Raw genomic sequence first — 15593 nt, 5'->3', positions numbered from 1 at the left:
CCATGGCCTCTTTATGCAGGGAGTCAGAAAAATTGTCATACTTCTGTGCCTTTTATCCTGCTAATGTAGTCCATGCTCTACTGATTCTCTTTTGTGTGTAGTAGGTTTTGGCCTTTTTTCTTCTGCAAGCATAAGGCAGTGGAAAGCAGAATGGATCGTGAAGTATAAAGCTGAGCAGACTGTAGGCTTCAGAGCACTTGGCATTAACCACAGTTTGTGTTTACATACACACATATTTTGTTTTCATACACTAAAAAATGTTTGTAGCCTTTTTTATATTGGGTATCCACAAAGTTTACATGGCTTGTGTTTGTTAAAGATTTAAAGTTGAAGCATGGGGGAAGCTGTACAGTATTTCTCTGTATCCCAGGTTTTTTCAGATCATTTCAGTACAGGGTTTTGTTACTAAGTTTTTCAGGTAGAGAGAAAGTGTGTTTTAGCTGTTTCCTCAGTTTCCAATTGGATCTGTCAAACAGGTTTAAAAACTGTATGCTGCTGCCTCTTTCCTTCTGTGGCTGTTTTTTTTTTTTTTTTCCCAGGATTTTTCAGTTATTAGAATTTTACCAGTCTTTTTTTAACATATTAATTAAAATAGGAAATAATCCTTCAAGCCTCAGTTCTTTGTTGCCAGTGAAGTGAGGGGAGTATTTATGCATTCCTGACCTCACTTTCTTAATTGCTTCAGAGGGAACCATAGTGTAATTTCCTATTATGATACTCTGCTTTTACAAGGAGAAATAATTTGGTGTTATTGTAGTTATGCTGTTCCCTTTATGTTTCAGGCCCATCGTCCCCTTTATGGTTCCAGTAAGCTGAAAAGCCACTGGACCTTTGTAAAAACAAAGGAGAGCAGAGTGCTTTGGAACCTTTCACATAGGTTCTTAGAGAAGAATGGTCATGAAAGAATTGTGCAATTAGACTTAGATTTTTTTTGACCATTAGTAAGGGCCAGTTTTCATGCAGTAACTAACACTGTCATCCTTGAAACTGCTTGAAAGTTGTACAGCATAGATACCTATTATTTTTTATAAGATGTGTGGAAAGCAGCCTTCAACGCTTCAAAATTTTTTTGCATTATTCTTCCCATACTGACAGTATCAGTTATCATAAAATAAAAACATTAGTTTTAGTGGCTTATTTTTCTTTTAATGATAGAATCTTAAACTCTTTGAATCTTTAGGATCAACTGCTAGATCAGCAGCCTTTTGAATGCAAACTGTGATAACATGTTGGGGATAAGGTTTTTAAAAGATGCTAAGCTGTCACTTAAAGTAGCTTTACATCAGTGGTACCTCTCTTATTTCCATGTTGGTGGTTCTGATAATCACTCTTGAGTGGGATCAAAATCGAACTCTATGTGCGTTTATTAGTTCTGAGATCTCAAAAGCATAGGTAGAAATCTCTGTTAAAAAGTGATATTAAGCAGTAGATCCCCGTGCCTTAAAAAGTCTTACGACACACACAGAGAGTCCTTTTAAAACTGCTGGGAATCCCACATGGTGGGCAAATGGATGACTGAAAAGATGTGAAAAAGGCATCCAAGGAGGAAGTGGATGGAAAATATTTATTGATTTTAAATACAGAGAGATTAAGCACAATTTTCACATGCAGATCCTGCTGCCAAAGGACTTTCGACACTGGAAATGCCAAGAGAGTCATCATCTGCACCGACCCTTGAAGCAGGTGTCCCGGAGACAAGTAGTCACTCTTCCATATCAAGTGAGTTTAGCTCTGGTTTGAGGATTAAATCTGAGTTGCAGTATTTGTGTATCAGATGCATATTGTGTATGGTAAATGCCTTCCTCTGAGTTTCATTGATTCTTGGAAGTACAACACAGGAAGTGTTGGGTATCATTAGATCTGTTAAATATCTGGTGGTCAGCAGGATTTTAGCAATTAATGGCTGCAAGATTTTCTGTTGTGACACAGCAAATTTGACAAATGTAGTCTTCTTGAATTAGACTAGGTAGCAGCTGAAGACAGTATTTCACTAAAGCTGAATATTTATTTTCCGGTGAGAGAAAGCATTGTCAGCTGCCAGTGCACAGAGTGAGAGCTCCAAAGGGCTGTTACTATGGTCTTTAGTACATTTCTTGCTGTACCTTAGGAAAAAAATATCTTGTGGTTTTTGTAAAATTCCTTGAAGTGCCACTTCCTCAGCTGCTTGCTGAAATGCAGTAACTGTTTATCTGAGACCCCCATACCCATTTCAATGGAAAGTGAACTGGGTTGGTTTAAGTAGATTTGGACACAGGGATTAACAGAGCAGATGTAGGTAACGTTGAAAGATGGAGGCATTTTAGACCACTGACAACATCCAAAATGGCTCGTCCATCTAGGTAATGTTAAGTAACACATCCGCAGGTTGATGGGGCAAGCCTCTGACTAGTAGAAAAGGGAGGGGAAATGATGACCTGTGCTGATACCAGTGAGCTGCTAGATCAGCTCAACCATCTTGCTGAACTGCAATTTCAGATTGCTGTAGAAAAGCTTTAATTTCTGAAATTTCAGCATCTGCTGATTTGATTGGAAGGGGTGTCTGGCCTATTAAAGGAAGATGTTATTTTAGACATGCTAGATGAGTACTCCAAATTAGCGGTTTCCTCTCCAGTTTTACCACAAGCATCTCATGTCATGCACGTCTTGTAGTCCGAGTACATTTGTTGGCCACCTAATGATACAGATGTTATTTACTAAAGCCGCCAAAGAGGTGCTAGTTCAGAGCTATCTCTCTGGTTTCACCGAGTCCTAGGTATTCCTGTAAATTCCAATATATTAAATTGGGAATAGTATCTGTATGATATTGAGCCTACATTCCTTTGTAAATATTTATTTCCTGTTTCTGTGTGTCTCAGTTTCCAACTGCAAAAAGGGACATGAATGCTTCCACTGTGTCTTGTCCACTTAGACTGAAATATTTTTGACCTTCTACTATGAGCCTTTTCAGTGCTTTGTGTAATAAGCTCCGATCAGAACTGTGAGCACAAGGCACTTCTGTAACACAAATAGATTACATTACTTGTACAGCCAGTGCCTGGCTGCAGAAAGCATACATCATTAACTGTGATAGGAAGATTTTGCCTTTGGACTTCTCTTCCTGAGCAGAGAATTCCACACCGACAGGGAGACGACTGACCAGGTTGCTAGCTAATGTATGAAAGGCTCACCAGCTACTCTATGAAGGTTACTATTCATCTCATGATTCTTAGGTTTCTTGTAGACAAACCAATCAAGGAAAAATTCCCTCCCTATGCCACTGGTCAGTCATAGGTATTAAAAGTCATGTGCTGGTTCACAGCAATCAGCCTGGCTCCAACACTGTTCAAAGACTGGCAGCTCTCTAGGTTTTTTTTTTTTAACTTTTTTTTTCTTATCAGTATCTGAAATCATGACTGTCCTTGAGAAATCAGGTAAATAACCCTGGAAATCCAAACCTGCTCAACAATAGCCTGATAATGTGAAATATGCATGAAATTTTTTAAATTAAAGCTGTGAAGAAAATTCAAAGAGATAATTTTCTATATTTTGACATTCATCTGCACTCCAAGCAGTCTTGTCAGTTCTAACATTAATTACTGTTCTTTCATCAGGAAATTCTATGCTTGATAAAGTGATAAAGCATCTATTTAAAATCCTTGCCCTGGAAAGGATGGAAATTCTATTTTTCTCCTAATTTGCTGTGAAAGGCAACTGCAATATAACTTTTAAAAGTGAAACATGGAATGGTCTCTTGGTCTGGTTCAGTTCCAGAAGTTCAGTTATACAAGGACTGCTTTGCAGCAATGCTGGAGAGGTTTGTACTTGGACAAGAAATAGAGTTTAAATGCACTCTGATACACTGAAAGGATATAATGAGGGAAAACTTAAAGTACTTCACCTAATAAAATGATTTGTGTCCAGATTCCCACTGGAGTTATAATTGTGTTTATTATTTTTCAGGGCCTGTATTTGTTTTCTTAAGGAGTTCTTTGCTTTCTCTGAATTTGAAACTCTAAGGCAGAAACTGAGTAGAGCAAGTTTAAGAGAAGGCAGAAACTGAGTAGAGCAAGTTTAAGAGAAGGCACTCAATCCCTCAGAGCTTTGATAGTTGTAGTTTATCCCTTGTCTGTACTTCTTCATCACTGTTAATAATGTGAAATGCCAGGTTTATTTTCAGAGCTTAGCTGGGTGCTGTTTGTAATTTTAGAATGGAACTACCTGGTATTTATGTTAATAATATTTTTAATGATGTTGAATGAGGTTGCAGATTAAAATAATAATTAGGAGGAGATTTTGCTTTATTCCCCTTGCTTAAGGCCCTGTTGAGGAAAGCACTTAAACATATACTTAAGGCAACATTTTAAAAGCTTTTCTGCATGGAGATTCGTCTCACATGCCTTTAAGGCAGGGCCTTAAAACTCTGTCTTCACACTGAATAATTTTGGTTTCAGTGGTGGAAATACATTGCTCAGACTCAACTGTCAAAGCGAATGTATTATACTTGCTCAGTTTGAATTTTCTTATGAATGGAGGAAAAAGTAAGAAAGTTAGGAGTTGTATGTGATCTGTTTCTTCCTCTGTTTAAGTAGTGAGAAAATACATGACCAAAAAAGTCTTAAATTTTAAATCTACAATTGGTTTTTGGTTTTGTTTGGGTTGGTTTTTTTTGTGTGTGAGCATTATCCAGTGAGACACATCTCTCAGAGGAAACGGTAATATGCATTTAAAGAAGTATTGTAAAGAGTCAGATGAGGAAAAATCAAATGCTTGTTGCTTGATAGCTCTCTTTAAGAAGAATAGTAGTGAAGTTACAAAAGGCATGCTGGCTTCACGCTACAGAAGAATGTGCAGGTGTTATGCCTGAGTGGTGGGTATTTAGGAGGCCTGTTCAGGTTGTGTCACCCATGAAGGGTGCTGATGGTACACAATAAATTTGTTTTCTTGTGGTAAGTGTGAACAGGGCAGTCCTCCATACTTTGAGAGGAGACAGAGTTTCCTTCCTTGGTACATTGTATATGAGTGAGATTCAAGTATACATTTATCACCTGTCAGCATGGGAATTTTGGGGTAGTACCTTACCTTCACAGATACCGAGTGTTTTGAGATCTTCCATGATATTTAGAGACAAAAAGGCACTGACAGTTGACACAGTGGTTGAGATCCTGAATCCAAGTCACTTATAACTGATGTCACTGGGGCCAGAATTGTACCCTGTGTAGTTGTGAAAAGTGCATATTAATTTGATCAGGATGCTTAGAGCAAACAGTCATTGTCCTTTCAGTATTTATCTCACACTGGCTGGTAAGATCAGGAAATAAGAGTAGTTCTACATGTTGTTTGAGCCCCTGAAATCCTTTTGCATTTCTGACTTGCAGCTCAGTTCAGACAAATGAAAAGAGGCTCTTTGGGAGCTCTGACAATGAACCAGCTAATGAAGAGGCAGCTGGAACACCAGTCTAGTGCTCCCCACAATATCAGCACTTGGGATACTGGTGAGCTGCATTTATTGTTCTTTATTTCTATTTTCTAAACCAATTACTTTCTGTATTAGTCCATTAAAAAAGTGAATATTTCTATTCTACCATCGCAGATAAGTAATCAATCTCAAGTCTAAAGTGAAACTTTGTACTCACTACCAGATTCTTACCTGGTATGAATTGGAATAGTTACATATTTGGGAGGTAGCCCTTCTGCTACAGTGGTGTCCCTACAATTTTGCATATTACTTGGATTATTTCCTGGCCTCATTGAATGAAATGGAAGTACCACTGTTGGTTTCATTAGATATAGGACTTTCATCCCTGGTGCATGGAATCGTTTATTTGCATGCATGTTTACAGTGGTGTTGGTACACCAAGGAGTTGTGCCTTATTAACAGCCAGTTTGATTTTTCTTTAGAGAAGTTTGTCAGTCATGCTGAACACCTGAAGTTTCTGTTCACTTACTGAGCTGTTATTTCTCTATGAATGCAAAGTTCTGAAAACTGAATTAAGCATACAATTTCCTCATTACTCAAGTGTTTTATTTATTTTTTTCTTTTATAAAAGATTTTCTGTTATGACCAAATTCATAGCAGGCATCACTAATCAATGAATTCACTCTGGCTTATCATAAATGCTAGATATTTTATTGCCTATATTGATGTTACTGACATTACAGAATTGTGCTTCTTAGGAATTTATCAGCAGATCCAGATTCTTCCAGTGAAAGGAATGCTTAAAATGTACATGGAACTTAGCATGCTGAATGATTGTCTTGCCACCAGTTCTGGACAGCTGAGTTAAAATTTTTGCTTAATTCAGTCTTCAGTGTCAGGTTCTATCATACTAAATCTTGTAGCTGAAGAATGGCTAAAGGTATGGTATATAGTTCAGGATTATCCTTCCTATTCCAGTCTGCTGAGTAGCATGCTCAGCATGAGATCCTTAAATCATAAATGTCAGAATTTGTCAGCGATAACAATGAGGATGTATTTGCCCTATCAGCAGTTAAGTTAGTTTGTTTATTGAGCTGGCTTAGCTGGTATCACCTAGTTTCTCAGGCAGGGGTTTAGATATTAAAAAGTTATTGCTTTCGTTCTGCAAGAAGTGGTTACCCTGTATTCAAGAAGGAACAAGTCAGTACTCAAAACCACTTAGGGATTCTGTCTTGTTAATCTTATTCCAAGTCCACTAGCTTTCTTCAAAACACCTATAACTTTTCCCTCCACCATTCATTCCAGCTAAAGGCCTCCAGGCATGGTGCTACAAAGTAAAATGTTATTTTCCAGAAAGCTTTGCATCTCTCAGTCCCTTTTTCAACCACTAGCTTCAAAGTAAAACTATTATTTGGACAGAAAACAGGTTGGTTTTCTTTTCAGGACAAATGCTTAAGGTTACTGTTGCTTCAGTGTCACACCACAATTTTAAGACTTATTATACTCGGCTATAACAATTAGGAAATAGTCTTATCTCACATAAGTATATGATGCAGGCTTGGTTCATGCATGCTTAATTTTTTTTTTTTTAACATTGGTAGGTAGCATGTGTCTCTTTCGTTTCTTATTTCAAACCACTCTTTTCCCAAGCTTGCTATCTATAAAATAAAATAATTTTGTCTAGCTTCTGTCAGCACAAAATACACCTGACTTCTAGTCTCTTGGTATTCCCGAACATTGTCTTTCTCTTTTTGTGACTCATATATTCCATATCTTGTTGAATCTATATGGCTAGCACTTCCTTTCTTGTTTAATGACCACTTACTTTTCTAAAATGTCTCCTTTGGTATTAGGTTATCTTTTTCCTTTGTGGACTTTTAAAATCTTTGTCTCCCCTTCCCTTCCTCCCCTCCTTCTTATGCTTAAAAAAATTAAGTCTTTTCTTTGTTTTTTTCAGTAGCTGTTGTATTTGTCTTTCTCTTGTTTTAAGTGTTGAAGACTTGTGGTGCTGGTGACAAGTGCTGGATTCATAATTCTGGAGACTAAAGTTCTGTATTTATTCACAGAGCAGATACAGCATGGAAAGCGGCTCTGCAATGTCCCTGTTTGCCTAAACCCCGACTTGGAGGGACCACCACTAAGGATCAGAGGTTAGTTCAGTGTCCATTTGACCTGATCTCTCTGCTAAGTCTGCCACTGGAAATTCCATCTGAACCTAGCTCAGGTGGAGAAGCTTCCCCCTGTTTCCATAGTTTAATATTATCAGAACAGGTTAATGTTAACGTTAAATCTGAATCTGAAGTTTGAAGCAACCAGCAGGAAAGTCAGTAGTGGATTACTTAATCTATGGTTGAATTGTCAGCAAAAGGGCATTGCTACTCTTCTGAAAATTGATTCACAAAATCAACTTTTCATAAATTGGTCTTTAGAATGAGATGCCTTTGGGGACAGCTTGTATACATAATGATGGTGTCTACCAGCTGAGGTCCCTGGATTCATTATTGGAGCTGAACTGTATAGCAACAGGAGTAATGCTGTCTCCTGTCAGCTACATGTGGCAACTAAGAGAGATATTTTTCTTTAAAAATCGAGTATCAATCTGTTTTAGTAACCTGGAGAACAAAGCTGCTATTTGAATGATCATCACAAGACATCTCAGATGAATGACATACCTCATACATCACAGTAGCTTTGATCCAATTTTCTGACGGCTCATGAATGAGTGATGATTCTTCTTGAGGTTTTTTTTAACCAGACTAGCTGGACAGTTGCTCTCCTGTATGGTTTTTTTTTCTGCTATTGCTGTTGTCTGCTTAATGAAAACAAAGGGACTAAGGTAGGAAGACCACCATCCTGGAGAGATGTTAGACTGTCAGACTACCCTGTATTGCTGTAATTTGGAAAAACAGAACTCAGAGAAGCCAAGAGTTTGAATCTTCCATCATACATAACCTTTCCTATTGAAACAAGCTTCTGTCAGAAATTAGGTGCACAAAAAGTACCAAAGGCAAAAGGAACTCCACATGTTGTCATGATCACAGTGGCTGTGCCTCCGACTGAACACCTCAGCTTTGCACAATAAAGATGCTTGTGAAGGTTTTCAACAGAAAGCATTTCTAATCATCAGCCCTCTAATGTTCTCAGTGTTTCTCATCTCCTTAGGAATTATTTCTTTTAGCTGGCCTTTCCTGATTTCTCTCCTATGACTCTCGTTAGGGATGATATGAATAGATTTATGCTCTGTTGTTGAGACATAAGAACATACTTCATTCTTCATGTCACCAAGAATTATGGGAAGGTAATTCCCAAGAAATATGGTGGAAAACTGCAGATATTCTGGTGTCTCATAGCAACTGTAGAATCATCCTCTCTCCGTGAAAACTGAGTAGATAAATTACATCTACCTTCCTGGAATTTTCATTCTTTGTTATCTTTTTACCAAGGATTTTTTTAAGTGTTTTGTTGTTTGGTTGGTTGGGTTTTTTAAAATTGATAGTTCCAGGTAATTGTCATAATCTGGCAGAAGCAAGGAATGTGCTATATATCCTTTTGTATGTACACTTTATTTCTTACTTCTATGTACAGTAAAACCATTATGGCTCTTCTTTAGAACTCTGCTCTTCAAGCAATTTGGATTTCAGTTTACTGAGTTTTGGTTTTTTTTTTTCCCCCCCAATTGTCTTAAGGTGCCACAAAATCTAGCTTGCTGTCAGCACCCAGTATTGTCAGTATGTTTGTACCTGCACCAGAAGAATTTGCTGATGACCAGCCCATTGTGATGACTGACAAGTAAGTTCTTTTTCTGTTCCTTTCAAAGAACTAGTTGAACTTCAAATAGGCCAAGTATAGATATACTTTATATCATATGTACATATATACATAATAAATATATATATACATAAAATATACATATATATCTAATATACAGTCCATTCTATCATATATCTCTGTGCTAAGCTTTTTAATTATTTCTTTTACTTTGAGGTAAACATTTTCTAAATGCCGCCAGCAAGATGTACTTTTAATTAAGTAGGACCTGTGTGAGTTTGCACAGGTGAAATAATGACTCAGGCTATTGTGTGTGCATGGAGGGCAGGGGAAGCACTTTCCATGCTGTTTTAAATCAAGGGTTCTTCATGATACATCAGAAATTACTTTTGCCTTTGGAAAAAAAAAAAAAAAAGCAAGCTGTTTTTAAAAGAGCTTTGGGTTTCTGTTGAAATAGGTAACTGTTTATGTGTAATCATGTGTAACCAATATAGCATTTTTAATGCTGATAGTCAATGATCCCAAAAGCTGCAAACCTTAATTGGTTGGTTAAAATGCCTCTGAAGGAAGTGTTAAACTTAAGTGTACTCATTTAATTGAAAAGTAAAGCAGTTAGCAGGGAGCCATGCATAGTCAAAAATTGGGAAAGAGAAACCAGAAGTTTTTCCTTATGCTCCTGCACTCAGTCCATTAGACAGACAAGCCATGGTGATCTCTGGAGAAAGATAGTGCTATTGGCAGGCTATGACTGGAAGTGGACCTTATCATGTGACAAAGTGAGGCATCCTAAAAGTTAGACTTATCTCTGGGACCTCTTTTGGCCATTTCAGCAAACTCTAGCCCCACCTGTAAACATACAGACCAGGTGAGCTTGACTTCCATGACTTTGTTGGCATATTTCTGTTCAGTAACAAAGATAAGAAAATTGGCCATACAATTCCGTTCGGTTAAAATATCATAATCTGTTGGAGTCATTAGCAACTGATCAGTCAAATTAAGCAAGCCTTCCTACTGGGCTGATATAAGCCAGTTTCCCATGTTGGATTGCCTTTTTTGTAGGTTGTGAAAGCCTGTCTCATCTCTCCTAAATCTGACATCCCCTTTATAATTAGACCTTACAGAGCCCTTTCAGAACTTCATCAGTTAGTTGTCTCTGAGCATTTCAGGAAGCGTGTCTCAGCAGCAAATCTGCCCTGGGAGACTTTTCTGAAATCTAAGGTTCTGTGCCCCTGAGAGGTCCTTTCATTTCTTTCTTAATAGCTATAACTATGGTGGGAACCAATCAGATCATTGTTTCCTAATTGTCTAACTTGTCAGTCATGAATTATGATCAACATGAAGGACAGTGTGAAATTGTTCCATCTCTTTAAGATAATCTGTGAGTGTCATTGTTCATGTCTGTGCTGCTAATAGAAGAATGCCAGGGACTTGAGCCCTTGCCTGAGCCCAAGTTGCATGAACTGGCTGGTGTTCACATTGCTGAGGACTTCACTGCTTCAGATTTGTCTTGAACAGTGCAAACAGAAGCAGTCCAATACATTGAGGGGAATGGCTAACAATTAGCAATGAAGAACCCAAAGCAAGGCCTGCCCCATGGTCCTCTTTCATTTGTCAGTGAAGAAACAGTCAGTGCAAGCCATGAGAAGCTTTATTAACTTTTGAAAGCCATGGACTGTTATTAATTATAGAAAGATCACAATTACATTATCTTTCTAAATAAGTTTTGAATCGTATGTACCAAATAATAGTACTTTTAAAAGACATAATATATGTGTATGTAGTAATTCTTTGTTTTAAATTTGTTAATATCCGTTTTTAAAACTGTTTACAGGTGCCATGACTGTGGGGCTATTCTTGAAGAATATGATGAAGAAACACTAGGCCTGGCCATAGTTGTGCTCTCAACCTTCATTCACCTTAGTCCAGACTTGGCTGCTCCTCTGCTGTTGGACATCATGCAGTCTGTAGGAAGGTAAATTCAGGACTTTCCTCTCTCTCATATGATTGAAAGAATTTTGTGCTTGGAATTGGGTTTACATAAACTTCACTATATGAAGTTACATATTTTAGAACTCTTAAGTGGATAACATCTGGTTCTGTCTGCTTCTTTGTTACTCATCATTTTATCAATTTCTTATGTAACTTCTTCCACACTGTCACTTCAATTCTGTGCAGCAACTTTGATGTCCTCCCCTTTTACCCTCCAAAAGAAGGTTCCAGCTTGGAAATCTCCCCAGCTTGTCCCACTGTAAGCAGTGATATAAAGAATTAATTAGGTTTTTCTGCAGTACTGTTACCTTCCTTGAGTGCCCTGTTTATTACCTGAACAGCAATTGATGCAGCAGTTGGTGTGCTTCTTGATCCTGTTTTTACTTCAAGAAAAATTTACTGTTAGTTTTTATTCCTTCTGCTAGTTGCTTCTTGAACTATTTTTTGGTCTGCCTTCTTGTAGTTTTTTTTACATTGGATTTGTCAGAATTTATGCTCTTTTCTGCTTTAATTTGAGACATGACTTCAGCTTTTTGAAAGAAGCTTTCTTCTTTCTAATAACCTCCCTCACCTTTCCTTTCTTCTGCTCTCTTGAAGTCTTTCTTAACAGATGGAGTATCTTGGCCCTTGTGCTTCCAATGTAATGTTCTTAAACAGTTTCTGTGCTTGTAAAGACTGGATTCTCTTGGCTACCTCTTCTTGCTGCTTTGACAGAATTTTTCACTTCTATGTAGTTCCTGCTTTGGAAGCAGTGCACAAATGTGGTCAGCTTTTCTGCATATTGTCGGTCCTGGAGGACTGTTGACTCCTTAGGTATGATCATTCATTAGCATACCTGAATCTCTTCAGGCTCTTCAGCCATGTTTTGTATGCTAATTTAGACTAACTAAAGAGTTTGCATCTCCTTATGAAGGCTTCCTAACCAGCTGCTATATGAGATTGTCTCTGGTAAGGTCTTCAACATTTGGTGTCTATTATTTTTCTCTTGTGACTTACACCAGTGTGCATAGGATAATTGAAGTGCACCATTACTATTTTATTACTTGTAGTTCCTGCCTTGGCCACTTCCACATCTTCCTGCCTAAGAGGTGGGAGGGATGTGTAGGGGATGTTTCAGAATAAAGTTCTGAGCAGCACTAGAAGTGCAGAAATGATGCACAGCTCTACATTTCTGTGTTCTTTTCCATGACTGAAGTAAAAATTGCTTGACTCTGACTTCTTCAGGGGCACAGTTCTTCACAGCTCTTTTTCTCCACTACCTCCTAATTCCATTTAAACACTGAAGCTATTCAAGTCCTCCATTTCCATGAAGTGCAAGGCTGCAATTCCCTGCTGTCACTGTTACTGAACTCTGATGGAGACAAAGTTTCTAATTTAGACAGATGCCATCAATTCTGTACGATTCTTGTAAATACAGCAGTACTAAAGCCACAGAGAGTAAATGATTTAGAAGATAAATTATCAAGGGATGAGGGCCAAGTGGGCTACCTTTTTTCTGTGCTTTGAGAAAGAAATGCTGAGTCTTTGGAGTGAGACAGCCGATTGTTTTAGAGCAACAGATGACATGCAACATGGGATATTCCTGCAAAATGTCCTGTGTTATTCCTACTGGCTGTCATTTCTGACAAATCCTAAATCCAGTAAGAGGCTTCCCACAAAGGAATAATTTTGAATACATGCAAAGTAAGTAGCATATACAAGCAGAGAGGCATTCAGGTCCCTCATGTATAACCTAAGTTACTGTCTTTCATCAGGCAGTGCTGTGTCATTACCTCCAAATACTCATCTGACAGCAGAAGTGAGAATGAATTAGACTTACTGTATTTTTATTCTTAGAAAAAGAACTATGACTTTCATGCTTAGAAGAGGAGGCAAGGAGTTAGGAAATCTCGGATCTTTCAGAATCCTTAAACAATACACAGAAAAATTTTCCAAATTTATTTGGGTACCCACAGATATAGGTAGGCATCTATTGGGATTTTCAGAAGGTAAAAAGTTCTGTGTTCAAATTACTGACAATTAGAGATTTGTATGTTTCTAAGACTCTGGCATGCACTTAAATTTTGCTCGAGTTCTTGAATCAGATTTTTGACTTGTTCATTCTTATTTAATTAATTTCCAGTGAAGTTTAGCTTTCCAAGCATCAGAGCCCTGTTTGAAAGTGACATTTGGCTTTTGAGGTAGTGAAGAGCTTTGAAAAGCTTAACTTCTGTTCTTAACATGTACAAATTTGAATACATCCGTTTACTGTTCTGCTTTGTGGTCTGCAAAGTGGAGGTAAAAATGGGGGGTTCGTGGCCTTTGTGCAACAAAATATTTAGAGTAGTAATGATAAATACACACAAGCTGTAAATTTTTAAAAGTTTTTCAGATGTTCCCAAGTATTTAGTGTAGTTCATGTCTCAGGAAGTTTTTCCAGAGTTAGAAACCGAACGTTTCATTTATCATAAAAACCACACTTGTATTATTGCATTCAAAAGGAGAGGAAAACATTGCAAAGGACTTTAATTTGTTTTAGAATAAATATTTTATGCTTTTGTATTTCTGTGCTTTAGAGGATGTTTGAAAATAAATGGAATGTCCATTGGCATGTGATTAGTCTCAGTACATTCTCCAGAAATCCTCATGTGCTTTAATGTAAGGTGGTGCTACAGTTGTTCCGGAATCAAGGTCTGTATTGCTTGAAGGTAGCTTCAGACCTATTTTCACCCAGAATTAGCCTTGCAGACCAGAATTCATGTGTTGTAATTTAGTGTGGACACCTCTTAAAGACAGTGGAGTCAGGGACTCTAATGAATCTTTCTGTTTTATGCTGGGACAGTTGAAGAGAATATAATCTTCAGATCCCTGCATCATGCATCCTGAGATTGCACTGTTGAAAGTATGCTGCATCCCTGGTTTGTCATGCATCGTTAATGAAAATCACTGTCCTTTTTAGTTTACACTGATGCATTCAACTGAGCTGCTGTAGGGTCCTTTTTGGGTTTTGCAACAGTGACTAGAGAAGAAACTGCCCTCAGAATAGAGTCTGACAGAGGATTGAGCAGCAGCTAAATCCAACCTAAAAGGATTGTGAGTCTAAACAGTGAAGGCCAGATCATCAGCAGATGTAAATTAGCATAGATCTGTGAACTTTCTGTTTATACTTACCAACTTACACCCACTGAAATAATAATGTGCAGCAGATGAAAGTAAAAAATTGCATGGTATTTCGCATGTAAGAGATGCTTCCAGTGTCCATCTTTATAACTGCTTTTTAGTGGCTTCTTCTATTAAAGGTGTGTTGCTTTGATATTCTATGTGTTTACATGTCTTGGATATTGAAGTGCATGATTTTGCTTTAAAATTGTGTTCAGGATTTTCATCACTGAATGCCCATATTTGGCTTTAAAGTCTATATTTAGGTGCTAAAATAAATGACCTGATTTTTGAGATCCGATTTCTCATGGGTTCTCATCTGACTTTTTAAGAGGTTGTAGGTACTTGGTGTTTCTGAAATTAAGCCAGTTATTTAGGTGCCAAAATCTGGAACTAGAAGCCTCACTTTAGGCTGCCAAGTAGAGAATTTTGGCTTAGTCTGTGTTGCTGTGTTAATCAGAAACAATTCAGCCAGTAGGCAGCTTCTGGCAATCTTTTTTTCTCCAAATCTCTCTAGGTTAGTAATTATCCATGATGTGCATGTAAGGCAATAGCTCTATTTTGTTATCTTCATGCTAGTACAGGGAGGCAAGTAGATTTATCTTTAGAGCTCTTAAGTATTTGTGAGACTGCAAGACTGAACAGAGTGTGTATGTTATGCAAACATTATTTGACTGAATTTATGTGCTCTTCAGAAGACCTTTCTGGTGACATTTTAAATGTTCTTTAAAATTCTTGTTTGTTATTTAAAAGAAAATGATACTTTATTGGCTTACTTAAAAATGAAACACAAAAAAAGCACATGAGCTTCACTTTTTTTTTTTTATTTTTTTTAAATTCTAGGTTGGCATCAAGTACCAGTTTTTCTAATCAAGCTGAAAGGTATGGTAGCAAAGGATACCTTGGCCAAAATGAAACAGTTAATCTAAACCATCATCCTTCCTGGCCCTAAAATTAACTAAATTTAACTTTTTAAAAATTTCTCTAAGGTTTGTGAGTAAGAGGAAAAACCTGTCCTTTCCCACTTGTTTCAAATATCTCGTGTTCTGAAGATGAATAGGAACCCATATTCATATGTATTGAACTAGAAAAAACTCAGGTTCAGACATAATTTAAAGATGCCTTCTGTTTCTGCAATTTCACTGCAGCCTTATCAAGCTTGTTTTGTGCTCAGTATTTGTCTTGATAAACTATCTTCATACATTCAATCAAGTGAATCATCCTTGGCCATGGAGAACCCCTGTCTCATTATGTAAATCAGATGCTGAATAGGATAAATTTATTTTGGGAAGCTGAAAAACAT

At 37.4% G+C, this 15593-nt stretch overlaps 1 protein-coding gene across 11 annotated transcripts in view; it reads left to right on the top strand.

Annotated features, from left to right (window-relative positions):
* Nucleotides 1-15593, top strand: part of UNC79 (unc-79 homolog, NALCN channel complex subunit) — a 112428-nt gene that overhangs the window by 61395 nt on the left and 35440 nt on the right. For 10 of the 11 annotated variants that reach the window (XM_026849014.1, XM_026849019.1, XM_026849018.1 and 7 more), the window contains 6 exons: nt 1612-1719; nt 5355-5471; nt 7462-7545; nt 9082-9184; nt 10995-11135; nt 15134-15172. In XM_026849014.1, coding sequence (XP_026704815.1) covers nt 1612-1719; nt 5355-5471; nt 7462-7545; nt 9082-9184; nt 10995-11135; nt 15134-15172 — 592 coding nt within the window. The remainder of the gene's footprint in view (nt 1-1611; nt 1720-5354; nt 5472-7461; nt 7546-9081; nt 9185-10994; nt 11136-15133; nt 15173-15593) is intronic. The other variant, XM_026849016.1, reaches the window with a different exon arrangement.

This window comes from Athene cunicularia (assembly GCF_003259725.1).
Source record: "Athene cunicularia isolate RWA chromosome 5 unlocalized genomic scaffold, athCun1 chr5_part1, whole genome shotgun sequence".
NCBI lineage: Eukaryota > Metazoa > Chordata > Aves > Strigiformes > Strigidae > Athene > Athene cunicularia.
Note: the sequence above shows the minus strand (reverse complement) of the source record. Positions and strands in the feature narration are given on the sequence as shown.